At 45.4% G+C, this 27,397-nt stretch overlaps 3 protein-coding genes across 6 annotated transcripts in view; all 3 read right to left on the bottom strand.

Moving 5' to 3' along the window:
• tet3 (tet methylcytosine dioxygenase 3) overlaps window positions 1-1,235 on the bottom strand; it is a 33,594-nt gene extending 32,359 nt beyond the window's left edge. The window contains exons 1-2 of the mRNA XM_056418635.1: window positions 1,154-1,235; window positions 415-474 (exon numbers count right to left, since the gene is read on the bottom strand). The gene's annotated coding sequence lies outside the window, so the exon portion shown is untranslated. The remainder of the gene's footprint in view (window positions 1-414; window positions 475-1,153) is intronic.
• A 10,928-nt stretch (window positions 1,236-12,163) lies between these two features.
• Window positions 12,164-19,979, bottom strand: ap3m2 (adaptor related protein complex 3 subunit mu 2). The gene is made up of 9 exons (XM_056419753.1): window positions 19,891-19,979; window positions 17,944-18,228; window positions 17,679-17,850; window positions 16,992-17,129; window positions 16,649-16,734; window positions 16,404-16,537; window positions 16,010-16,217; window positions 15,663-15,807; window positions 12,164-13,805 (listed from the first exon to the last, which is right to left on the bottom strand). Exons 2-9 carry the CDS (start codon window positions 18,214-18,216, stop codon window positions 13,705-13,707), a joined length of 1,257 nt encoding a protein of 418 aa, XP_056275728.1. The 5' UTR covers window positions 18,217-18,228; window positions 19,891-19,979; the 3' UTR covers window positions 12,164-13,704.
• A 1,644-nt stretch (window positions 19,980-21,623) lies between these two features.
• The window catches only part of kat6a (K(lysine) acetyltransferase 6A), a 29,017-nt gene continuing 23,243 nt past the window's right edge, over window positions 21,624-27,397 (bottom strand). For all 4 annotated transcript variants that reach the window (XM_056418624.1, XM_056418627.1, XM_056418626.1 and 1 more), the window contains exon 17: window positions 21,624-27,298. In XM_056418624.1, coding sequence (XP_056274599.1) covers window positions 23,955-27,298 — 3,344 coding nt within the window. In that variant the 3' untranslated portion in view covers window positions 21,624-23,954. The remainder of the gene's footprint in view (window positions 27,299-27,397) is intronic.

Raw genomic sequence — 27,397 nt, 5'->3', positions numbered from 1 at the left:
AGCAGGGCAACTCGGACGGGAAGGCAGATGCCTAAAGACGACGTCTGATACACCTTTATGATGCTATTCGGGCTAATACAATCAGCTTGTGTGTTCGCCGGAGAGAGAAGCAAATAGTGACAACCTAGCGACACAGCGGGGGCAATTACAGCCTTTTCCGTGAGATAGGTATTGAGACCTGTTCACACGAATACATACACACACATATATATATAACTAATTGACCGACAGAAAGAGTCATGGAACTGGACATTGATCAACCGCCACAATTACACCTCACAAGAGCCTTGAGGCACTGAGGCTCCTACAGCTGAGAGTCAAAGCCTCACGGACAGAGATGACAGAGATGGCAAAGATGATGTGGCAAACACACACACAACAAGACAGGGACACAAACCCAAGGCTGTTCCTTACCTCAGCTGCCAGTTCAGGGTTTCCCAAGCAGCCTCGTTGGTTGTCTTGACAATATTCCACCTGTATAGCCATTCAACAGAACAAGAGAGGGGGGGAGAGGGAGGGAGACAGGGGGAGATGGGAGGGGGTGAGAATAACAATCAATAGAATAATGCGACAAGGGCCTTTTCAAAAAGACTCGTCATTAAGGACAGTAGGACCACCCCTTTGTATGCCTCTTCACACACAATGTTCCTCGTCGTTCCTGTCATCCTCAACAACCATCCAACAGCAGCCATGCACACCAATGTATTTTCTTCCATTCGTGTTCAGCCAGCGAGCCGGCACTTCCCTCTACTGCTGGGACCGAGAATGAGAGACAGCAAAAGCCGGGTTCAATTTCAGTGATAGAATTATGTCATGTCTGTATACCGACCTGGCGCAGCCTTCCTAATTAGACGAGGCTGCGTAACCCAGTTTTTTTAAAAGGGTATTTTGGCAAAACATGCACAAGTGTCAGTGAAGAGATGAGCTGAGAGTCAGAGGCAATCGATGGACATGCTTCATCAACGCAGAGCTGACTACACGACAGGAGCATCTTCTTCTTTGGCACAGCCGGTCCCTGGATGTCTCAATGTTAAATTGATGTGTTTTGTCTCGAGCTGTTCCCCAGTCCCGCCAACCTAATCTCTCCCCCTCCACTCCCCCCCAACCCACCCACCTATCAATCCTACAAAAGTCTGGAGCGATGAATATTTACCCTCTAAGCCTCTGAGCTGCCTTGGTTTGTACTCCTCCGTCCGCTGGCCGAATCCCCATCAGAAGACTCAGGCTTCCTCTTGTCCTCACCTCTATCCCTTTATCCCTTTCTTCTCGCACTCTCTTTCTCTCTCTCTACCTCTCCACTCTTCTTTCTCGGTCTCTCTCTCTCTCTCTCTCGCCTGTGTTCCAGCAGCCCATTCAGGAAGCCATCTTGTGTTTTTAATCTGGTTTTACATGAGCCCTCGTACGCACGTTCTCTCTCTCTCTCTCGCTCTCTCTCTCTCTCTGTGTCGCTTGTTCTCTTGCTCTACCCCCTCCCTCTCTCCTGCTAGTATGCCAATAGGTCTACCGCACACACGCTCTCTCACACACACACACACACACACACACATACAAGGGATTTTTTTCTCCTCTGTGATCGCTATCACTCCTTCCTCTCCCACTCGTTCAGTTATTTTTCTTTCGTCCCTCTGCACACATGATGTAAATGCACCATCAACCACCTACTCCCTGTCTCTTTCTTCAAACAAACACACTCACATACAAATGTACACACACATACACACACACACGGAGCTCGCCGGAGAAACGTCACACTGGAGACAGCACACAAAGGCTGTCCGTCCACCAATCAGATGCCGGGCTTGGCTCTGCTGCTAGGGTGAAATAGAAGGAGGGTGGCGAGGGAAGGGTGGGGGGTGGGGGGAGAGGGTGGTGTGAGAGAGAGAGAGAGCGGTAGAAGAGAAATAGGAGAGAGTAAAAAGGTTGAAATAAAAAAGAGAAAGGGTCTGTGTGTGTGTGTGTGTATGTATCTGTGTGTGCGCGTGTAGCACCATAAAAGAAAGGCTGACATAAAGGGACAGAGTGAAGGTGGACGGGAGGTGTATGTGTGTAGGGGGGATGGGTCCTCTCTATGCCTGTCAATTATCTCCTCGAACTCGCCTTCCCTAAACAATGCCTCTGGTATGTGGTATCACTGAGCACCATCTGTGTCAGGGCTGCCTGCAATAACTGGACTGGACTAGACTGCACACACACACACACACACACACACACACACACACGACCTTTCAAACTGACAGGCAAACTGCACAATTACGCAGCAAAGCCCAACAAGCTGACTCAAAGTGAACACACTGAAAATGAGCACCGTGCCACTGATACTGTGCAGTTTCATTATGGGAGTTCACGTTACAGATACACCAGTTCATGTTGTCCCAAAAGATCCCAAATCATCAGCTGTAATCATGTTTTTGTACAGAAATCAGTGATCTATTTTGGTTCTCAATGTTTACATTCTGAGAGTTCGAGAGCATCGGCCGAACACGACCACGAAAGCCGGAGGGAAATGGTTTCATCCGACCCGGCAACCAGGTACCGCTGCCTGGATGCATATCTCTCATTCTTCTTCAAATTTGTAAATTATCAGCGTTTTTGAAAGGCGAAGTTTAAAAAAAAAAAAAACTAATCACGATTTCCATTTTAAAAAACGGCAAAGACTTGCCCGAGTGAGTATGAATTAGTAAGCGCCGCAAGACAGGACAAAGTCATCGAAAGTTCATGCGGGCTGGCTAAGACCCGGCGGGATGGCGGCGAAGTGGACAGACAGCGAGAGGCACGGGAACCGGGAGAGATCGGCAAAGAGAGCGGGAGCGGCGCGGCGAGGCGAGGCGAGGCAGCCACACTGTGACACAGCACTGGTGGTGTCTGCCTGACGCTCTCCGATGGCTTGGGAAATCCCCTCCGCTGACGTCAGATGGGGCACGTGTGTGTATGAATGTGTGCGAGTGTGTGTGTGTGTGTGTGTGAGTGTTTATGTGTGAGCAGAGGCGTGTCCAGGCTAAGCCGGTGGGCGCGAGCGGCCGCTCGGCTTCTATGGGCTTCGTTACAGGTGGCCGCGGGAGTCGTGGCACTTGAGGCGGTCGTCGTACGAGCGTTGTAGTCGCGGTCAACGTTCGAGCGAAGGCAGCGGTGACAGTGAGAGGAGAGAGGAAACAAATGCAAAATCAAGAGGAAGAAACATCATCGAGCACATCGCTCATTCAATCAACCCTTTCCTCCTCATTCAGACATTCACAGCCCTCAATGGACACTTTGAAATCACTCACAGAGCATATTGACCCAACTATCATGACCTATTCAACCTCATTTCATTCATGAATACGGGGGGGGGGGGGGGGGCTCACTGTAGCCATTCTGATGGGTTGTTGCAGGAAATGTGCATTTGGTTGCAGGAGGATGGACGGAGGAAGATGGTGCTGGGGTAACTTACCTGCCATTGGACTATTTATTCTCATTAATTGTATTGATTAAGCTAGTCTGCCGTGCTCTTTATACTGCATATCGTTGTGGTAACCCCACTCCTCCATCTCATTCACATGAACTATTACAGACGTGTTTCCTGAACTCATCTTTTCTGCATTGAATCTCAAGCTGGCTATGAAGTAAGAAATGTGGATGTGAATGTAAAGGCTCATATTTCATGGTCATATTTAGTCCGTTGAATTGAGAGTGGTGTATATTTCTAACAGCCAGGGGTTAAGTTGCTGCCCATATTCACAACAGTGAGCTGTTGCCATAGGAGAAGATGGAGGATATGGTTGCCAGGCAATAAGGGACTCAGCTCCTGCATGCATACAGGCCGGGAGCAGAGATGGAAGAGATGGAGGGACTGTGGGGGAGGGATATATTGACGGATGGATAGATGGAGGAATATTTAGTGAAGAGAGCTTATGGAGAGTTTATGGAGAGAAGCTACTGAATATCTCCTGATGCTGCAGAGTGGGTATTTTGGAATGAAGCTGTAGATAGTTAGTCAACAATATCGAATCAAATACCAGGACAGTGTCAGAGGCAGCGGGAGGCCACAAGGAGGCGTGGCCTGTCCCTGAACTGGGAGAAGCTGCATTATGATCATTATGTTACCATGTATACATATGTCCAATTATTTTTTATAAACCCCCGTTATCCCAATAATCTGTGCTTCACTGCCTACCTTCTTTGATTTTTAGGATCTATTATCAATAAGAAATATGACTACATGACAAAGAATTTGATAAAAATGACTTTCTGTCACATAAACTACTAATGCAATTAGTTTTTTTAATTTAATACCGAAATTGTGTGGCTATAAACTATTCTCATTTTGCAGGAGACCTCCGATGTGTAGGTTGCTGCCACTTGAGAAACGTCTCACCAGACGAGACCAGACAACCCTGATTTCCTCTCTGTGCCTTTTCCTCTTGACTTTAGCTCTACTCCTCAGCACCAACATGTCATGTCCCTCTCTGCAAAGTCATCTGATCTTCACTTCAAGGCCTACTGAGTGGGAGGGAAGGCGTAAAAAAACAACAGTCCAAATCACTTCACAGCCAGTTCTGATTTTGCTAATTGAACACAACGTCGGTCAGTTACTGGTGTTCTACTCTGACCCCGCTGATGGTCCAGTCCGAACACTAATGGACAAGAAGCAGCTTCCTGATATATTCTGATCCTTGTATTTACTTGATCAATACTCATATTGATGTGAGAAACCTTAATATGAATTGATTCTCGTAGAAATAAAAATAAAAAACACACGTATGCAAACATTTTTAAATATGATTATCTTTCAAATGACCCAGTATTTTATTGTGGTGTATTCATGACCTTTACGATGTTTCCGATGCATAGAAATGTTCTACAAAAAAACATTTTGCGAGGAAATGTTTGTGCTTTGGAAAAGGTTTAAAATAGTTTCGGGCATATGCGTTTCATTTTCATAAAGATTGGTCATAGAATTTTTTTTTTTTATTTCCCGCCTTTTTAGTTCTTGGCGTTACAAAGAAAGATCGAATAACGTTTAGTCGTACTTTCCAGTGATAAAAGTTGGTACGTATGGGAATGCTGTGCTTGTTTTGCCGGCTGACAGCCCTCGGAGGAGCACTCAGCGTTCCTGGTCGTGCTTTAGAAGCCAGGTCTGGTTTCTCCTGCTTCTCCTCCTCCAATACGGCATATTCCCGTCCTCCTCCTCGTGTTTAGAGCCCAACCCCCGCTTTTAAGACGCTGATGCACATACAAACACACAACCCCCCCCCCCCCTTCCACACACACACACACACACCCCCACACGTGCACTTCCATTAACACAGAAGTGCACACATTTTTAAAAATGCACTCTTCCTCTATCTCCACACACCCACACACACAAATACAAACTGAACCTAAGGTTAACCCCCACCCTCACGCCAAGCCTCAGAGGTCAAAGGGCAAAGCCCAGGCAACTGCAGGAATTCTCCAGTGCTGCCGTTCGGTTGCCCTCGCGCTCTCTCAGCCACGCAAAGCACACAAACACTGTGCACTCACAGTCTGTCCAAACACACTCAAACCTTTCCACTGCTTTATCTCCAAGGAAATATTTAAGTTGGATGTATAACCATGATTGGAAGGTTCCACATCTGTATCCTCAGCACACAACAAGCAGTGCATTAACCACACAGATGTGTGAGGTAAAGTGGGGCGCCCCTCTGGCAAAGTATATATCTCTACTTTAAATACAATAAAGTGTGTGGGGACGGCCGCACTTTATAATACAGCTGCAACTCTCCTCATAGGCTGGAGAACATGTAAACTCAAACACCTTCAGAACATACGGATAGATCAGCGGCAGCACTCAGACAAGACAAAGATAGACCAAGACAAAGGTGAGCTATCTGACAGTTATTGGCTGGAGATCGTTTGATCTATACAATGTCAGAAAATAGTGAGACACAGACATTTTTCGACAATCAATATTCCCCAGAGCCCAAACGGATGTTGTGATTTGTCCAAACAACAGCCCAAAGATACTCAGTATACTATGTATTTAAAACAGAGGAAAGTACATAAATCTTCACTGGAGAAGCTGGAAATTAAAAAATGATAAATGGATTGTTTCAGTAGTTTAAAAGTCCTTTCCGCTCAAAAAGAAACATAATTCAATTGGCAACATAAGTGCTTCTCTTTGGCAACCCCATCAACAAATAAAAGCACTTCCACAATGCTTCACAGTGTTGAATGTGTAGTAAACTTTCCCCAAATATCACTCGCAGCATGTTGCCTTCAAGCTGCGAGTCTTTGCAACCGACTACATGCAACGTGTGGTCGTAATCAGACGAGTGTGACTCCAGAAGACAGTTCAGTGACATTGAAGCTGCTTTGGCCATCTTTTAAAATATTTTGAAATCTGTCAAAGTACCTTTTAACAGCAGCCATGCCTTATAATAGGTTCTTCTAATATACGATTAGTTTTAGCAGTGATGATGTCATTGTTTAATCGTGTTTATTGAGGGGCATCATTGTTTAAAGTGCACTCGATGAGTATATTTCAGTTGGCAGAACAATCTCTTCCATCCGTTGTGGCCCTGCTGAAGAGTAGTTAATGAGGAGAGAAAAACATGAAACTGTATTTGAGTAAATGCTACAGTATATACACTTTGCATAAACGGCACGTGCTACTGACAGCCCGAGGACAAACGGGTCGAGACTTGACAGATAAGGAATGCAATTAGTAGCACCAGCAGCAACGGAGCTTTAAGATAGCTTTCTGAATAGACTAGATGTGTGTGACATCTGTCAACATATGTAATGAAAGAACTGCAGCAGGTGGGTGAAAGCAATGGATACACTCCCTGTTCTCCTCTAGTTTTCTGGCACCACGACAACAACCAGCTGACTAAAACCTCCAGTGTGTCTCTGAGACAGCATTGGGCCACGTGACCACAAAAATACCTAGAAACACAAGTACCACTCACCTCCCACTCGTCCCGTCTCCTCTTGAGCTGATCACATTTGCGCAGCTTGCAGATCTGCTTGCCCGTCTTGCGGTTCAGGCAGTTGGCGCAGCTCCGGCAGTTCTCTCTGCGGAGGCAGGGAGAGCAGTCCCCACATTTCTTCCTCTTTTTTTTCTGGAGGCCAGCAGCGGTGTCCAGGGAGGCGTCGACGGAGGACAGAGAGAAGAGCCCCGCTTGCTGGTGTTCTGTCTCAATGTATTTGCTGAGAGGAGACGTCTTCTTTGAGGGTTTCCTTCGCATGCGGAGAGTCTGAGTCTCCTCCGTGCCCATTGAGGATGTTTGAATGTCCTCAGGTGGCGGACCAGGCCCTATCCTTGGCCTGGGCATGGTGACTGTCCTCACCTATGTCTATTCTGTCTCTTAATTAGCAAGATTAAAAAACACAAATAAACACAGGGAGGCTTCTTTTTTTTAAATACACAATGAATATTTAGTGGCATTTGTTACAAGTTTGCTTTGGTCTTAAAAACTAAGTTTGGCAGGTATAACTTGTCTCAGATCAGTCTGTGCTATTGATTGTCTGTCTGGATCTTAAAAAACAGCTGATTTATTTGACTCTGTGGGCTGTTAACAAAAAAGTTTGCTTTAACTTGTCTTTTAGTCTGAGCCCTCCAGGGACAGCTTGATTAGTATATTGTGCTCTCGGTCCCCCGGGTGACCCTGGAGAATCCTGGTTGTAACTGGCAGTATGGAGACCATCTTTCCCGGCTACCCTTTGGGATGGTAGACGGTCCACCACAGTCTGGGTAGCGTAGCTGGAGCCAGGGGAGTCGTGGCGGTGTCTGACCAGTCTGTAAAGACAAAGGGATACAACTCAAATGTTTTAATCAATGCTCAAATTCAAAAAAGAACATATTCATACATATTTATTTTCTATATAGTTTTTCTGAGTGCATTTAAAAGACATTTGTTTTTGATATACTCCAGATGTGTGTTCATTACTAAGTTATTAAACGATTTAGCAAAATGGACCAACTGCAAAACTTCTTCATATTGCTGACTGAGGTAATGAAGAGAACCTGAGAAATATTACTCATACATTGCATCACCACTTATCTCGTGAGCTCTCTCAAGGGACTCTGTGCCATGGTGGTCTGCACCATACATCTTGTGTATGGATTTCTGTCATTAATGGCAGACTTTGATTAGACCTATCAAATAAATTTGGTTGGTTTGTGGGGTTGGTTGAAAATGCTTATCTTTATCCACTTCAGGCCTCAGGGTAGCCCTTTTTATAAAACTATGCGATTAAGATCGGAGGCAATTATAATGAAAGCTCGTCATGCGTCCACTACAAAAAGCTAGGGGAAAAAGATCAACTAAGAAATAAAGATAAAGCAAACTTGAAAACTCACACGGCATACTTATACCGTTTACTGAATAACATTAAAATTGATCAGATAGACCAAATATGATCTTGTCATCAGACTTCAGAGCCCTGCAAACACACGGTTGGTATAACCGTGTAGCATTTGATAATAGATGCTTGGCCTTAGTTCAGTGTTACGCCCCTGAATTCTGTCTGGATACTGTCTGGTTTCCAAACACAGCTGTCAGTGCTGTGCATGCAGTTGGCTCATAGCCATACAGGCCGACGTGAGCAGTTTGAGAAGATAGAGTTTTAATGGGAGACCCCACATGGACGGGGGGCTTATGTCTCTCTGAATGAACATGGGGGAGTGAGGGGGTGATAAGTTGATGCCAGGGACAGTCCCCTTTGTCTTATGGTCACCACACGCTACAGTCAACCGTCAATAAAGTAAATTGTGCTGAGAGAACCCTGATGTTTCTTTGCGACGGCCTGGTTTCACAGCATGCACTAAAGATGATTTATGTTTGGGTTATCAGCAATGCAGAGGGCAAACTCCTCGATAAAATATGAAGGGTACATTTTTATGAACCTTAATATTACTTTCTCGGCTGCATTAATATTGATTTTAAATGAATATGGGTTTAAAAATGCAAACCTTGCCACTCTGGCCTTTCAAGGCGGGAAAGTCACACATTGGTTTATTTTGAAGTAGAATTAACTGTCGCTCATGTTTGTGGTTGCTTTGCTTTTTGCAGCTTTGTAAAAAAGATAATAAAAGAGACTTATTCAAAACAAATAAGCTCCACAAATGCTGGGATGAAACAAAATGTGTTACACCAGCTAACATTAACATTGTAATGTTAAAAACATTAGCTTGTTTGCAGCTTTGCTAGTAAGCTAACGTTACGTAGCATGTTGTGATAGCCGTAAAGCACTTTTGCCTCATTACTGAATTGTTGTTGTAAAGTTACGTGTAACGTGTAGGTATCACCTAATTCACAAAACAAATACCGAACGTGGGTCTGTGGTGTAATATGAAGTATTTTGCTGGGAGGATGAAAGTTAGCAGTTGCTAGACATGTGACACCTTCAATAAGGGAAAAGGTGACCTCACCACAGCAGGGGAAGTGAAGCGAATCACTAATGTCACCAATGAAGACACAAATGTCTTGACAGTCAAATATGTTTTCTATTGTTCTCTTCACCACTCGGCTAATTGCAGAAGGTAAATCTCCTCGTGTAGTTAAAGTTATAATTAGCTGGCAGCAGCACGCGCTCAGCCGGCTGCACCACGTGGTTTCATCGCGTGGCCTGAACTGTAAATGAGCTCCCGCTCTGCCACTGTTGTGACTTTTACTGTAGGCCCACGTGGTTTACCCACCGTGTGTGAAGGGGGGGGGGGGGAGCCCGGCCCAAAGCAATCAGATAAAAACTAACAGGCGTCCTTAGATGCACATTAAGATAATCCTCATTGCAGCAGAATACCCTAAAGACAACAGCGCTGTGCGCGAGGACACGGGGACGATGGCTTTAGGTGACAAAAACATCACTTTAACCAGGTGTGAATACACACCTCGATTTACATCCACGTGACAACCTCGAACTACCGCAGATGTGTCTGCTATCCGAGGTAATCGTATACGTCGGATGGACACCAAGAAAAGTCCTTATGTTTATATTTTAGTAACATAATGAACTATGTCATGCATAAATATAATATTTAGGCTAGATTACTTGCTGTGCACCCACTGCTGTGATCCTGCAATGTCCCCACTGAGGGACCAATAAAGGAATATTTTAACGGTGTGATGTAAAGGTCAAATGGCGAAATAATGCGGCTCAGAAACTTGTGTTACTCAAAAGTTGTGCAAACAAATAAAGAAAAGTGCGTGGGTCCAGACGCGTCTCGATGTCCGCGCAGGAAACACATGCGTAATGGTCACAAGGAAAGGAGACGACGTAGCCTACCACGGGGCGCATCGATACTCCTCTTCGCTTCAGCCTTCAAACCGCTTTGCAAAAATGAAAAACAATGATTACAAAATATAACTTAAAGTGCCCAAACGTCTTAAAAATATTAATTGAGAGCTGAAAAAAGAAAGCGCTTACAAAAACCAAACAGTTCCACTCATGCACCCGACGTTCAGACGCACGGGCGAACAAAGTTCGACCATAATGACATAACTGACTTTAAGCCGCGATCTCTGGTCAATGGAGAAGGAGGTGCGGATGGGTGGTGGGGGCTGGTGAGGGGGGAGAGAGAGAGAGAGAGAGAGAGAGAGAGAGAGAGAGAGAGAGAGAGAGAGAGAGAGATGTTGCATCTTTTGGAGGAGTTTCAAGTCATCAGTAAATTATGGACTGGAGTCCTGTCAGCTGGAGCAGAGGAGGAGGGGTGGAGGTCATCATTGTGGTCACATCTTTATTTCAAATTGCTCTTAAGATGTGGTATTGGCATTTTTTTTATTTGCCAGCTATGTTTACGAGTGGGTTATAATCGGGTTTCCCGCGTGGGGTCTGAACCAGATGTTGCGGCGTCATGATGTGGAACGAGGATCAGGGGGGGGCCTTTTAAGTCCCGAGACCCCGGGTCACTCCTACACAGTTGTGTTGCCGCTCCTCTCTGCTCAGGAGGGGAGCGGTGACCCCCGGCTGACAGAGGTCAGGTATCTCTGCTGTCTTTCATCACAACGCAAGTCAGGGTCGGCCTCGCGATCCCGTAGAATAGGAGTCGTGGCGGTATGTCGGACTGTGGCAGTGAGGAGGATGGAGGGTCAGATGGAGACGTGGTTCAGAAACAGCGCCTGCGTACATTAAACAATGAAGATCGAGACACCAGAAGGCCCAACACACTAATTATTATTCATTAGTCATCATAACAAAAAATTATATATTTCAGCTATCCCTAATCTAACAGGTTGTTTGAGGCCCCCATCGCAGCTGAAATATGTCCTTTCATATTCATATAATGGAGCATTCAGTTATGAACTGCACTTTTTATGAGTCCCTATGTATAGTTTAGAGTCATAACGATATAGAAACAATTGTGGTTTCACTTTGTCTCGTAATTATGGCGGCGCAAGTTTCCGGATGCTGTATTAAATCAAAACTCGCATGGGTCCCCAAAGCAAAAGGCCATTGGCAGTTTGCAGCCCACTGTGCACCCACGTGGAGTTCTTTGTTCATCTCAGAGAGAAATAACACATACAGGACTGTCTCAGAAAATTAGAATATTGTGATGAAGTTCTTTATTTTCTGTAATGCAATTAAAAAAACAAAAATGTCATGCATTCTGGATTCATTACAAATCAACTGAAATATTGCAAGCCTTTTATTCTGATTTATTGCTGATTATGGCTTACAGCTTAAGAAAACTCAAATATCCTATCTCTAAATATTAGAATATCATGAAAAAGTATACTAGTAGGGTATTAAACAAATCACTTGAATTGTCTAATTAACTCAAAACACCTGCAAGGGTTTCCTGAGCCTTGACAAACTCAGCTGTTATAAATCTTTTTTTTAACTTGGTCTGAGAAAATATTAAAATTTTATGAGATAGGATTTTAGAGTTTTCTTAAGCTGTAAGCCATAATCAGCAATATTAAAAGAATAAAAGGCTTGCAATATTTCAGTTGATTTGTAATGAATCCAGAATGCATGACATTTGTTTTTTTTAATTGCATTACAGAAAATAAAGAACTTTATCACAATATTCTAATTTTCTGAGACAGTCCTGTATGTGCATATAAAATGCACAAATACACATTAAATTTCTATTTTAAAAATTCATTAAAAATGTCTAAATATTGAGAAATTAAATGACATCTTTTGGACTGGCACCACCAACTTCACAGTATCTTACAGCTTCAATAATGATGGTCGTCACTCAGTTATCACACATCAAATCTTTATTTTCCACCAGTGTGACGCTCCACTGGAGGCCGTCTGACAAACACACAAACAAAATGCTGGAAACACAAACCGTCAACATTTCTTCTGAGGTACCCGGCGACTATACCGCAAAACACAGTGTAATACATTCTGTGTATTTTGAGATGTTTTCAATTGATGCACTGAGAAAATTATTTCTGGACCATCGCGTTAACCACGTTGACGGGATTAAACGGATCATTCTCGGCCACGTTTATACACGTCGAGAACAAAACAACGATACCGTCTGGTCACAACATGACAAGCCTCTGTGGAGATGAAGGACTGATGAAACAAGAAACACCGCAAGACATTACTTTAGCAGATGGACCCTTTGATTAATAAATAATAATTAAAGCACAATACAACACGTGCACCTGAAATTCTCCCAGAAACCGTAATAAATAGCTAAAAGAGATTCAGTCACATCCATCTCACTTGCATTAATTAAAAAGGAAAAGTAAGTCGGAGCGGAAGCTGGCGTGCACAAGAGGATGGCTGCGCTGTCACATGTCAGGGTGCAGAGCAAATGATCAACGTCTTGAAAGGAGGAGAAGAGGAGCACAAGAACAGAGCAACAGGAACGCAAACGTAAAAACAGATGAACGCCGATATGAAAACTGACAAAAAAAGTTAGAAAAACAGGAGAGGAGGAAGTATGAAAGGAAATACAGTGAAATCAGTTTTCATTGGTAGGTTGCAATGAGGACTCTTTAATAAGGATCAGCAGAGGACCACGTTCTGTTACATTTGGGAACAAGTTGTGTGAACAAAAGGTTAATTTTTTGCTTTAATTTAGCGTTTTTTCTAGAATATGATACTGATTTATATATATTTGTATTTACAGTCGAGCCTTTAACAGCATATCCACTCCCACTAGTTCCTTCCCTCAGTCTCGGGGTACTAATGTCCTGCAAGACAATGCTATTGTTTTGATCCGAGAGGTCCTTTCTGCCATTCCACGCAGCTCACGACATCTCAATTTATGAAAGGAGAAGCTCTATTCTGATATAGTGTTGATCCGACATCCCACACATCTTGATTTGGAGTGTGAAAACAGTCACAAGCGCCCACAACTCTCCAGCCACACATGCCGTCGACAATGAGATACGCTGTGGAGAGGTGGAGGATACATACAGCTGGAACCGAACAGCGGCAACTTTCAGCCCGTTGATAGGGAAGAGTTTGAAATGTTTGAACATGATGAAGCCTGCCTTAAAACACAAACCGTCAAAAAACGTCTCCCGGAACTGCTTTGGGGGTTGATTTTGGCTCAAGATTTAAAATGATGAGTGGAAATCTAATTGAGGAGAGTTGGGTTTGGCCCGAGGTTCAAACTCTCGGAGGTTTCCATGTGCAGCGGTCCGTTCTGCTACATGGAGCCTCCTTGTTGTAAAATCCTGAAATGCATATACACAGGGAATGTACCACCTCCCCTTTTCCCCACCACCCCCTCAGTCTCGTGGTGGTTTGGTCCAGAGGTCAGAGCTGTAGTCTTTATGTCCGCACCTGGAACTTGCCAGCCTTCGTCATGTATTTGATGCCTTTAAAAGGTTTGTACTTCTCCCCGTACATGTCCAGCCGGTTCACCTTCAGCCCTGTTGAAGGACAACACATACTGAGCACGCTCACATTCTTTCCAAAATGTGAACCCTTTAAACGCGTTAACGTTTTTTAATGTAATGCCACTTATGAAGAAATTAAATGAATTATGTTCTGTATGTTAATTACTAGGGCAAATGTTTTGGTTCATGTTAATGGTGAGGAACATTCATGTGGATGCATTTATATTTTTGGTGAATTTACAGATTTAGGGGGAAAAAAGACCTCGGAGCACATAGATGACACATCCCTAAAAAAATAATATTTTTCCACTTTCACTAACACATTTTCAGAATATTAACCCTTTAAATGTTTACATATTAAATGTGTTTTTTTTAAAGACAAACGCAAAAATGTAATTGTTATTATTATATAATATGTCAATTATTAGCAACAACATTGATTTCGATGCATTGCATTGCTCCACAAGAGAGCAGCAATAACCCGAGTGGTAACCAGGAAAACAACATGGCTGAGAAAATGGCTCAACCTGGTGGAGAATAGTGAAAACTACAAGTTTGAGATTGAAAGCCTGACGTCACAGAACGCATGGTTCTGTGACGTCATGGTCTAATGCGTTTCAATTGGGATATTTTGAGTGTCTGTAATTTGGCCATTTATAGACTTATTATGGGAGCTGAGGTTGAAATCCTAAAATAGAGTATTAATTGCCATTTAAAAAAAAGCATATATACTTAAAACAATAAACTTAATTAAATGCATGCTGGTCATATTGCCATGCATATTGTTTAAAAAAGTATATCTATCAAAATATGTTGGGAAATATTGCTTTGCACGTTGCCTTACATCCTGTACAGAGTAATGTCATGCAGGTAATGTCTAACTAAGCCTCATCACTCGAAATCTGAAGATTAATTATTACAGTCAAGCATATGCTAATATATGCTAATACATCAAGTTAAAAACAATCAACACAATGGGTACTTATGTATATCAAAATCTGCCTTTAGAGGACTTCCTGATGTCTGCTGAGGAGGTGTATTAATGCACTTGGCACCATCTAGTGGGCATTGTGTCGCTGCAATGGGACAGTCAGCTGGTTGTCAGCTGAGCAGGTCATGTGATGGAAGCTTCTCTCATGGATTTGGGTGGAGAACAAATATTTCTCTATGCAAAGGTGCTGTGGGAATAGTCAAAACATGACTCACTCACTGAAACTGTGTGTGACTGTTTAGCAGGATTGTGAAGTAGGTGTCGTTTCAGACTCAATATTGACAAATTATTTCATTCTTTGAATGATTTGCAATTACAACTGCGTGAAGGATGTGATGTCACGACACCTAAATTATGACTTTAATACGATGCACTACCGAAATATCTACGACACCGAAACAATGACATCATCAAAGCGATGGAATAATGAGGACATAACTAGACAGTATAAAATATGGGCGTGGTCTCCGTGAAGTCACCCAAAAGCTTTGTGAAGAGCCAAAGTAAAGCTCAAAAGTGGGTTGTTACCATCTTGTTTCTTTTAAACCTGAAATGACCATACATCCTCAGGCCTAACGAGCGATGGGACATTTGAAAAAATCTCCTCACGTCACCAGAAGAGTAATTTCTTTCCCTTTCATAAGTCTTGAGCCTAGAGTTGTTTAAATCTTAAATATAAAGATACATGTCAACATGGTTTGGGTTATCGCATTGCATCAACAACTACTGAAAATATAGCCGGACCGGGTGGTTGAGGTTGCAAAACTCTGGGCCCGATAGACCATAGTATTAACACGTTAAATAGAAATACTATATATACACACAAGTATCGGTATATTGTGCAAAACTAGTGACTATCGAGTGATGATGATGGGAAGTCTAAATGTGTGAGTGTGTACCTGAAATGGCCATCTGTTGAGTCTTGAACTGGATGTTGATGGTGGGGTTCTCCTCAGGTTTGGAGGCCCCGGCCTGCATGGTCATGGTGCCTTTAAGACTGGGAAGCTTCTGTGGGTTGATCTTGCCAACATCCCATGTCAACATCTAGCAAAAAGAAAGCACAACATTTAGATGCCAACAGGGGATCCCTACCACACGTCAAATCAAATGGTGGCACGGTTAAACCTGGAGAGGAGTGGTGTAAAAATAACAGGATTCAAGGCATTTGGAGACTTATACACATTCCTGTCCATGCACACTTCCCTTATTCCTTGTTTCAGGCATACAGAACACTGCTTTTAGGTACCTTTGTGACTGGATCAAAAGTGTATGTTCCCTGGGAAGAGTTGAGGTTGGCGGTCAGGACGCCCCGGGGCAGCTGGCTGCTGACTAGCACCGCCTCCACGGCCTTGCCCATGGTCTGTTTGGGTCCCAGAGTCAAGTCAAAGTGTCCTTGGGAGCTTCCCTCTTGGAAGGAGATGTTGTGCTTGACGTACAATGGGATCGCCACCAGGCTGAAGGAAAAGAAGGTCAATAACCAAGTCAAATCAAATGCATTGCTTGCATTTTGTGATTCTGTGGTTGTATTTTTATATTAGTACACTGCTCAAAAAACCTTCAGACAGAACAAATGCTATTTAAAAAATGGTGTCTTTGCCATTAAGCCACTTTAAAATGATCCTGAATGAAAGAATACTGACTTCTGGGAGCTGACGTGGTAGGAGAGCAACCGGAAGTTCCCGTCGGGGGGAATGAAGGAGAGGATCCGCTCAGCTTCCCAGCGCTTGTACCGAACACACGGGTGGAAGCTGACATCATCCAGCAGCCGAGGATTCTGGGAGAGAGGGGCAGAGGGCCAGGATGGTTTGGGGGGGTAAGTCAAATAAAATGTGCATGCGAGTCTGGTGATGTGGATCCAGTGAGGACATAAAGAGTTGGAACTCACTATAAAAGAGAGAGTGAGGTCGGGCATGCCCGTCAGTTTCACACAGGCATCAATAACTCCCTGAATTTCGGCTGTAATTGTGGAGCCTGAGGAGGGTTGGGGAACAAGAAAGGTATAGAGAGCAAAAAAACATGAATTCACAAAAAAAATCCATCTGATGCAGACTATTAATTATGGAGTCAAACTGCAGAAATTCTATGTTCAAGATGGTAATAAGCCAATTTATTAAATTGCAAACGCGCAAATAAATATACAATTTATTGTATTCAACATAACTAAGGGGTTAAATAATGACGCAATGGTCCAGTGTATTGTTTGACCAGCAGGATGTTCAGAGCAATACCGGATTTATCGATGATAGCATCAATCTCCTCCACCACGTCAAAATAGGCCTCATTGTTGGTGTATTTGACTCCGGTGCGTCGCCATGGCACCACTGACAGCTGGCCTGTCGGGAGCTGTTCACCAACATTAGTGCTGCCTAAAAAGAAAAAAAAAAAAAGCAAATGATAATTACACACACACACACACACACACACACACACACACACACACACACACACACACACACACACACACACACACACACACACACACACACACACACACACACACACACACACACACACACACACACACACACACACACACACACACACACACACACACACACACACACACACACACACACACACACACACACACACACACACACAGACAGACAGACAGACAGACAGACAGACAGAACTGGATGTTCAGCTCCAGTGTTATTTCGGTAATTCTGAGAACTGGACCTTTAAAGATATACATCATAAATAATATATGTTGTTAATGACACACCTTGTGTTTTAAAGTCCAGTTATTAGGACTAATTTGTCCGCTACCTCAACCACACATTAGTCCACATTATATCTAACATCACTATTATTATTTGACTCAATGCTCTGACTATTCAGAGGAATACTAACTGTTTAAAGGGTGCAAATCCGTTGGAGTTTTCCAGGCCCGGTGGTTAACATGAACATTGTACCTGTGATGGTGTTGACCATCGTGCGGAGGATGGTGGGAGGCTTTATGAGCTCTTTTAGGATGTTGGACTCTGTGGCCAGCGGAAAGCCATTGTCCAGCATCTCCTCCAGTAGTTCATAGACCACTACCACATTGTCCTTAATAGAAACCTCTGTACACACTCCAAAATAGTCCTGCGAAAACAAAACACAGGTAGGATATGGGTATTTTAAATCAGATATGAATTATTTAACTGAACTAACTGAAAAATGCAGGGCAGCACGAACCTGGAACGTGTCAACGACTCTGTGCAGAAACTCGATGACGAACAGCGGCGGCACCTCACTCTGGATGACCGCGACAAAGTAGATCCGATGCCGGAGCACACTGATAAGGTAGTGATGGGGTGTGGGTATCACCGGCGGGACGTTCTCCGGCTCAGTGGCGCGTTCCTGCGCCTCAAAGAAGTAGTCGCACACGGAGCGGCTGACCACGCTCTTCCAGTGCTTCTCCAGGAAAATGTCTCCGGAGGCGTTCACGAGGAACAGGCTGTGGATCATGTTGGCTGGAGGCTGAGAGGCGAAAGACAAAGAGAGAAAACCAAAGCATTTCAAATGAGACGCGGTCGAGATAAAGTTAATTCAATTGTAAGAAAGTGCCAACAGAATTTACCGGTGTGCTCCGCTCTTGTGAGCTGCATCGCTCCACTGTTCTAATACTGTTCAGTCATTTCAATACAACATATTGAATATTAGCTTGATCATGAAGTCAACTTATACTTAGACATTTTAAAACCAAATAAAATTATATTCTGTCAATTTGATGAACATAATCACTCAAATTAAGTCAAACGCACTCACAAATAATCAGAGGAAAGAAGTGGCTTATAATGTCTGACATACAAGTCTTTATAACCTCAGATATTTTGACCCTCGATGTAGTCAAAGTACAGATATTAATAATTAATTAATTCAAGTGTCCCAGTGAGCCGTTACAGTGCATGCATTATACCAAGACCCTGAAACAGAAGCAGCTCCATCCAATTCAGTTTGATCATTTACAACCTTTCCCTACTTTTAAGATGACCGTCCCAGAACTATCTTCACTGTATCGGCCTTGTATGCAGTTATTTGGTCATTTCAGTGACATAAATAAGCATGTCATAAATCAGTTTTTCAAACAATAATGTTTGACAATTTTGTTAACAGTGCCTAAACTTTAAAAACTTATAGATAACCCAACTCGGTCTATTTTATCTAGCGTTAGGTCCAAAATGAAATAAATAACAATAATAGGTCCACGCCCACTATGGAAAAGATAGCCCTTCCTCCCCTCACATGACACATGACTTGGTGGACATACAATGGATAGGCTTCAGTAGCAGAACATTACATGGGTCTGTGTGCTGTATACATAGTATGTGTATACAAGGTAACTCCATAGTATGTGTATAAAAGGTAGCTACATAGTATGTAGATTAGTTACAAATATACATTGCATCTACAAACTATGCAGTGCATCTACATGTAGTCACATAACACTTTATGTATGTGTTAAAAAGCAAGACAATTTTGTTTCCTTATTTTTGTGTGTATTATTAGGTAAAGACCGTAGGTTAAATCCACACTACACATTAAAATCACAGCTCTTAAGAAAACAAGTACATATAATTAACATTTTAAAGAGTTACAATCGACTCTCGATTCACAAGAGACAATAGCTCATCATTACAATAGTGCACGGTTAAATGCAATGGGTCAATTTAAACGCGAAAATAAATGTCATTTGAAAAAGAAAAAAAGGAAAAAAAGGGGGCAACTAAGGTTACGTATCAAGTTAACTTGACAGTTAGTGAAGTCTCCTTTAGTTCGCGTCAACTTAAGCTCGCTGGGGAAATATGACACCGGAATATTCATTAAATATTCGGCAAAGCGATCAAGTTCGGACCGGATAAATAGCGCCACAAGAAGCCGAGTCCATTTCAGCTCCATGCATGTATTAATACGATAAGACGTTTACACGAGTAACTAGCTAGCTATCGCTGCCGCTGTTGCAGAGCGATTCAAGGCCTCCATCTCCACAAGATGCTACATCAGTGCCTCCCCAGTCTCATGACAGACGAAAAGCCGAGTCACCCGGTTCGGGGATGACAATACTTTAAGGCGACGGTGCTGTTTTGGCTGAGAACGTGTCGCTTGCCACTCGAGCCAGTCGATATATTCATAATGACTTACCGAAGACAAATATGAACGTTTTCGTCTCCGTCTCGCCTTTCACCCTTTTTCCCAATGAGAGATTAAGCAGCCGACTTTACTTCCCGTTAGGTGGAGCAGCTCTTCATACGAGGAAGGATACGGTACAGCCAACCAATCAGAATCCGGGGAGCCTATTAAGTCCCGCCTACTCCGTAGTCTAATAGGTCAACAATACGGAAGTTGGTGGCTCGTGACTTGGCTCTGATTGGACCGTGGAGGGAGATCCAGTAAACACCAGTCAAACTGCCCACTGATTGGCCATGAGATGGAGCTGGTCTGACATTTTGTTTCCAGTATCAGATTTCATCTTGAGGAGTTAGTCTCCATTCAAGCACATAGATATGATTTGTATAATAATTATCTGAGAATCATACTGAGTAACTGCGTTCCCAGGAAGTCGTAGGCCTACAATTAATTAGACATCTTATTGTGTCATGTACATAGCTAATTTAATTATATGTGCCCCCCTTAAACACGGATATAATGAAATAGAGAAGGCACAAATTAATATAGCACAGAATACCTGGGGATGCTGATGCTGGAGTCACCTATATTTATGAATGATACCAAAATATATATTCAGCATTTTTTCTTGTTGATGACTTTTCTGATAGTTGTGTAAATATCAGATCCTTATTTGGACAACATATATAAACACAGTATGTCAAATAAACGTGTGTTTTATATCAAGTACTAAAGGTGTTCTCTGTTAAACAAATTACAATATTCCAAACATATGAAAATTAAGATGAATAACATGTCTTTCTGATCTCTGATAGTTTACAGTGTGCAGTTTCATCCTTCTTTCCAACTGCAGCTCACACCCTGAAGTCAAAGTGGGAATACGCATGCAAACAATGCACCCTCAGTGTCAATAAGTCAAATCCTTACAGTAAATGTTTGGGAAACTGAAGGGCACAGACATCGGAACACACATGCTAAGCGAAGATATTAGAGATGTGATGTGAAGCCAGTCCTTTGAGTTGCTTTCTCTTCTGGTGTATTTCAGCCTTCACCAAGAAAAATCAAACCAGTCCATCAGGCAAAGGTAACAATGTCACATTGTAATTTTACCGACATCGATCAAATCATTAACTACCGTTAAGTGATCTTAATTATTCAGCAGGCCAAAGCAATTATTATTAAATTATTAAATAATAGTAATTATTGTCCAAAATGGAAATTTGTTACAGTAATAAGTCAATGATTTGTTTGGTTCTTACAATGTGTTAAAAATACAAATGTAAAAAAAGATAATTGAGCTTTCACGTTACATAGATCTGTCACATGTGACTTAGGTGTGTTCGAGATATTACTTTGGAAGTGAGACGTAACTGTTCAGTCTCACCACAGCAAAATGAAAGGAGGCAGTCTGTGTATTTGTGATTGCTTGAAGATTTAAAACAGAAGATAACGCTCTCATTTCCACAACGATACTGTTAAACAGGCCGGGCCGCCACTCTTTAATATACAAATAATATTACAAATATATATATAAAATATATTTTTAAAGTTTGTTTTGCTGCCTATCACAATTTGTCCTGTACCTAACATGTAAAACTCCTTCCTTGTACTTAAATATTTAAAAAGTATAGAATAATAATCAAAGCATCTTTGTTCCTCTGGAGTATAACTGGAAGTAGTAGCCTGAGGTGACGGCTGAATTGTCGAACCGACTCAGACGAAATTTTAAAAAGCTCAAGGAAACCGTGAATGGCTCAACATAATTTATTTTCATTTTATGTTAAAATGTACAGAGTTCTTTGAAAGTACTTGCTAAGAAAGAAAGGAAATTAAAAAAAACAGAATAAATGGAAATACATACAGGGACAGAGTAGAGAGTTGAAGCCGCTGAGCGCATTCCAACCATCACCGTGTGCCCAGCTGCCACTCCTCTCTTTATTTTGCGCTCTCTTAGCATACAACGCAACATGTACAATTACAAAGGATACAAAAGGGGAAGCGATATAAACAGACAGAAATATACTGAGCTCCTTTTTACATGCCTCTTAATGTAAGGAAGTCATCCTATACACACAGTAAAAAAAGAAAAGAATGCCAAGTGACCTTTAGATATTTGTAGTCCTTTTTGTTTAAAATAGCATTAATATAACTACACAAAGATAGAAAAACTCTAGAGATGAGATGGAATGGAGAGGTTAAAGGCATCTTAAAGTCACTAAAAGTGAGTGGTAATTTTGGTAAATTTTGAATTTCTTAGTAATTATTACCCAAGAGGCGAGCTAAAAAATATGTATTGTTTTTTTTTCCTGAAACAGAAGTGAAAAAAATGACAGTACCAATATCAATGTCAGAGTTTCCTTTTTATATTATAGAAAAAACATTTTCTCTACAATAGGTTTTTCTAAAGTCAAAAAGAGTCAGCTCGTGTCATAAAAGAAAGCTGCCCAGTCTGATCAAATTCAGAAAGAAACCCCCAAAAAAGGAAAAAAACAACATAAGTACAGAACAGAACAATACACACAAATAAAAGTATGCAATGTCAGGTCTGCAAGAAAATGAAAACTCCTCTTTTGACTTTGAATACTGGTACATGGAGCAACAAGGTCAACCGTTTCACACCTGCCAGTTGAACGCCACAACCAACAGAACCTCGAACACTTTCTCACCTTCGACCCTGCTTTCTATGAGTGTGCCTCTGTGTGAGGGGCCAATCCATGCACTAGATCAGGCATTTAGGCACGCCTTTTTTAAAGGCTAATTGTCTACTGCCATGTTTCTAGCCAATGGAAGTGCAGAATTTTGCAGAAAGGAAAAAGGAGGAAATACAGTTTTATTTAACCCAAGACACCATTCAAAAGCAGACTCCTGGACCTCGGTCGGCCACTAACACGTAAGAGGGGTCAGCAATAGTTAACCGACTCTCCTCAAAAGCAGTTCAATGGAAATGGCACTGTTTGTTCTGCATTCCCTAAACCGCTAGAACAAAAAATTAAATACAAATAAAAAGAGGCTGACATAGGACACCGTCTGTCAGCGGAGTGTGGACATTAGTTTAATGTTGTACTTTCCCCGAGCTAGCCACCGTTTGGCAATAGCTAGCCGGCGTCTGTGTGTGTTTTTAGGTGTGTGTGTGCGCGCTTGTGTTTGGGAAGTACCAGAATATTTACATCGAAATGTTTTCAGTGTGGCGGCAAACTGTAAAATAATGCTACTTGTTGTATTGGTGGGCGTGTCGTAGACAGCAACGCGCTCGTCTCTCCTGTGTCTTTGCTGTCTTTGGTACAAGGTCCCTCCGGGAAGACAGAGACTCTGGAAACAGCTCGCGCTCCCACGCTGCTCTGGGACTCGGTGTTTGGGTGTTTCGGAGAGAGCGAGAGGGTGTCGTCACCATTTCAGAATGCCACACATATAAAGACCAAAGCATATAAGAGGTCAGACTGCACACAAGTATAAAAAATAAAATAAACAATGAACAACAAAAATAAGATTCAACATTATCTTTAACAAAACAACGAGTCCGCCCATCATGTTTCATCGTCTCTTTTTTCAAGGTAAGGCTTCCTATATCAATTAAAAGATTGTGTGCATTGTTGGATATATTCAGATAACCACTGTTTTTCATTCGCAGTCTGACGGAGCGAGGCGCTCCTGTGTTGTCCTTCTCTGTGCGTCCTTCTCGTCCTTCTCGTCCCCTCCGGTCCCCGGTGCGCATCGCGTGGAGAAGGCGCCTCCCGGGCCTGTGTAGAGTCACATGACGGGAGGGATGCGCGGGCCTGGCCTGAAGCGGCGCGGCAGAGGTCCATGTGCACCCCCCCCCGACCCGGAGCCCCACTTGTTCCCGTACACAACCAGCTGGGTGGGGAGGGGAAACGAGCCCACATTTTCACCCAAAAAGAAAACAAAGGGACAAAATGACGACACAGAAAAACAGGAGACCCAAAGAGCCTCCTCCGTCTCCGATCACCTCCTCGGCCCGGCGCCCGCCGCAGCGCTGGAGAGGGTGAACAGGAGTAATGGACATCTAGAGTACAGCGAGTATCAGCTCTTGCCTCATGTCTCCTTCCTCAGTTCTCGGCTGCTCATCTGCTCATGTAAGGTGACTGTTTAGGGACGCCAGCATAGCTGTGATGGGAGGGGCCAGTGTACATCATGTTGCCATGGTGATTGGGCTGCATCGGCTGCTGCGGGTAACCCTGCCCTCCCATCATGCCCATCTGCATCTGCATGGGGTACTGAGCTGGCTGATTCATGTAAGGGGGGTTGCCGTGGTAACCACTGTTCATCATGGGTTGGGGCATTCTGTAACCGGCCGACATGGCGTTGAGGGGCATGTTCATGGAGTTGTACGGTGCTGGAGTGGGCATTAGGTTTGGCATCATGCCGCGCTGCACGGCCAAGGTGCGCGGCGAGCCCTGCATGGCCACGGCCCCCGAGCTGCGGCCGTAGAGCTGCTGCTGGTGCGGGGCCGGGGCCAGCTGCTGCGTGGCTTTGGACCGGATGGAAATATGACCTTTGACCGTGGCCATCTGGCCCTGTAGCCGCTGCGTGTGCGGCGGGGGCCCCAAACCAATGTTGGCGGTGGGCATGTTGCATTGTAGCTGCAGGGAGCCCAGGTTCATGGAGCCAGAGCTAAGGTTGGGAGGCGGGGTCATCGTGGGCTGGCCCTGAGGGAGGGTGGTGTGGGGGGATGGGGCCAGCCCGGGGTTGGAGAGAGACACGCTGGTGGCGTAGGAAGTGACAGAGGCTGAATGGGAGTAGGGCATGGCATGGGGGTCCATGATGGTGTTGGTGAGCTGTTGGAGTTTGGCCAGGCTGAAGGTGGCCGAGGGCTGAGGGTAGCCCCCCGTGCCAAAGTCCTGACCCATGCGCTCATACAGGGTGCGGCCCCCTCCTCCGCCACTCTCGGGGATCTCCATTATCATGGGCGTGGAGGCGAAGCCATTGCCCATGCTACACTGGGACAGGGCCTGCTGCTGCTGCTGCTGTTGCTGTTGTTGTTGTTGTTGTTGTTGCTGCTGCTGTTGCTGCTGTTGCTGCGGTGTTGCGGGTGGTGGAGGCTGAGGGTTGGGCGCTTGTTGCTGCTGAGGACCCTTTTTTTGGGACTGCTGCTGCTGGTTGGTGCTGGGAGGCCTCTCGATCACACCACAGCTCTGAGGGGACTTAATGCCACAATTGGGGGTATTAGACGGGGGTGGGGGCGGGGGCGGCTGGGGTCCAGCACTGCCTACATTACTGGCACCTGGTCCGCCGTTGGGCCCTGGCCCCGCTTGCTGGATGAGGCTGCAGCTGCCCATCCCCAGTTGGGACCCGCCCGTCCCCGTGGAGGATGTGAGGCTGGGGGCTGGCACAAAAGAGCAGCTGTTGGACTGGGAGGACGGGGTGGCCGAGCTTGAAGAAGAGGAGGCCGACGATGAGGAGGCTGTGGTGGCTCCCGAAACTACGGCAGCTGACATTCCCCCTCCGTTCCCCCCTCCGCCCATGGTGGAGTCGTAGCTGCTGGGGTTGTCGTAGTTCTCCGTCGTGCTCTCGATGCTGCCGAGGTCGCTGAAGCCGCTGTCCACCACCTGCTGCGAGTGGTCGGACACCGACGGCACGTCCATCATCGGCGACGTCTCCATGTTCTGCTGGGAGGGGGCAGAAAGGGAACTGGGATGTTCCGGCGTGATCTGGGTGTAGCCCCCTCCAGCTCCTCCACCGCTTCCCCCTGTTCCAGTCGGGCCCGGCGTCCCTCCCCTCTGCCCCGCCGGTGTGGCGTCCATGATGCCCGAGGGCAACCCCGGACTGTTCACCGAGCGCACAGACTGACCGGGTAGGGGCAGCCCTGAGGGGTTCGGGAGGGGGCTGCTGTGCTGGGAGGCCCCGCACTCCTCCACCAAGGCCAGCGCCTCCTCCTCGGCCTCCCCCGCGTGGCTGTAACTCTGCAGGGTCCGGCAGGCCGCGAGGGTCTCCTCGCAGTCCTGGTAGGTCCCGTGGTGCGGCGGGGCTTCGACCTCCTCGTCCTGGGCCTCCCCCTGTGTGAGCGACTGGACGGCCTGCATCGTCTCCAGGTCCAGCTCATTGGAGTGGTGGTGGTGTGGGTGATGGTGGCCCAGCTCCTCTTTGAAGTCGCAGTGCTGGTGCGGGTGCTGGGGCTCCATCAGCAGCGTGACGTCCTTGTCGTCCGGGTGGAGGGACTGGAGCTCCATCGGCTCGGAGGGAACCGACATGGCTGTGACGGTCTCCACCGCCGCGGCTGCTGCGGCGGACTCCTCCTGCTCTCGGCGCCGCCTCTCCTCCTGCTGCGGGTCGGCCGAGGAGGGCCGACACTTGGCCTCCTGCGCCTCCTCCTCAGCCTCCTCCTCCTCCTCCTCCTCTTCTTCCTCCTCCTGCTTGCTGACGTAGTCTCTCGCCACGCTGTTCTCCATTTCTAAAAAAGCCTCTCCGCCTTGGGGTTCTTCTTTGACCGGAGGAGAGCTTGCAAGGGAGGCGGGCTCCTCCTCCTCATCTTCATCGTCATCTTCAGAGTCCTGGCTTTTTCTTTTCTTACTGCTGCTGTCGTTGCTCTTGTCCTCCAAGTGTCCATCACCTTCATCATCGGCATCGTGGTCTTCGCTGCGCCTGCTTCCTGAGCCGGGTGTAACTGCTGCTCGCCTGTTGATACTTCCACCACCGCTGCCCATGCTGCCACATTCCTCTTCCTCCCTCTCCTCATCATCATCATCATCCTCTTCCCTGTCACCCATATCCGTGTCCTGAGGCCGGGACTGTGAGGCCCGGGGCCCTAAAGTGGAAGACGAGGACGAAGGGGTCAGCAGGGCACGGGACGGCGGACGGCTGGGTTTATCTTCCTCCCAGGATCTTTCAGCCTCCTCTTCCTCCTCCTCTTCCTCCTCTGGCTCAGAGGTGGGGGCCGGTTTGGGGGCCGGCTGTGGTGGCGGGCAGAGGGCGCGATTCTTGGGCGGTCTTCCTCTTGGCCGCTTGGCCACCTTCTGCTCCACGGGCTTCGGGTGATAGTCTTCTTCGTCAGAGTCTTTCTGCTTGGTGTCTCGGTCGGTGTTGGTTCTGCAGCCTCGCTTGCTGAGACGGTCGTCTGCCTGGAGCAGCTGGGGATCTTTGTCCAGCTGCTGCTCCAACTGCCTTTGTCCTTCCTGCTCGAGCCTCTCTGCCTCCTCCTGGGCCCGCTGCAGGTACCAGCTCCGAGGCTTGCGGCCAGGCTTCATCTTGATTTTGGGGGGTGGCGGATCCCCACTTTGGGCCTGGCCGTCTGCGGCTGCTCCGCCCTCGGGCGGCTTTCCGGGACCTTGTTTCTTCCAGTGCAATGGTTTGCGGCTCTTCCCCTTGGGCCAGCCTTTCTTCTTCTTGACTGGGACCTCCGGGTTGGCCGCGAGGGTCTCCGATGGAGTTGCTGGGACAGCGGCCACAGGCTTCAGCATAGGCGTTAGCTCTGAAGGGGGGCAAGAAGAAGATAAGCCAGTGTTAGATAACGCTGCACACATAGTCAGTCAATAAACAGGCCAAGCATCACTCAATCAGGTCAAAACCA

Source organism: Pseudoliparis swirei, chromosome 7, assembly GCF_029220125.1.
Source record: "Pseudoliparis swirei isolate HS2019 ecotype Mariana Trench chromosome 7, NWPU_hadal_v1, whole genome shotgun sequence".
NCBI classification, from domain to species: Eukaryota; Metazoa; Chordata; class Actinopteri; order Perciformes; family Liparidae; genus Pseudoliparis; species Pseudoliparis swirei.
The sequence above is the reverse complement of the archived record's forward strand: the minus strand, read 5'-3'. Positions and strand labels throughout refer to the sequence as shown.

Bases quoted from the DNA above. Each gene is read 5' to 3' on its own strand.
- ap3m2 (XM_056419753.1), bottom strand. From the start codon at position 18,216: ATGATCCACAGCCTGTTCCTCGTGAACGCCTCCGGAGACATTTTCCTG. The intron at 17,130-17,678 runs GTACAATGTTCA...TTTTCTTTTTAG, and splicing joins GATGGTCAACACCATCACAG to GCAGCACTAATGTTGGTGAA. The intron at 16,218-16,403 runs GTCAGTATTCTT...CTTTTCCTTCAG, and splicing joins TACCACGTCAGCTCCCAGAA to CCTGGTGGCGATCCCATTGT.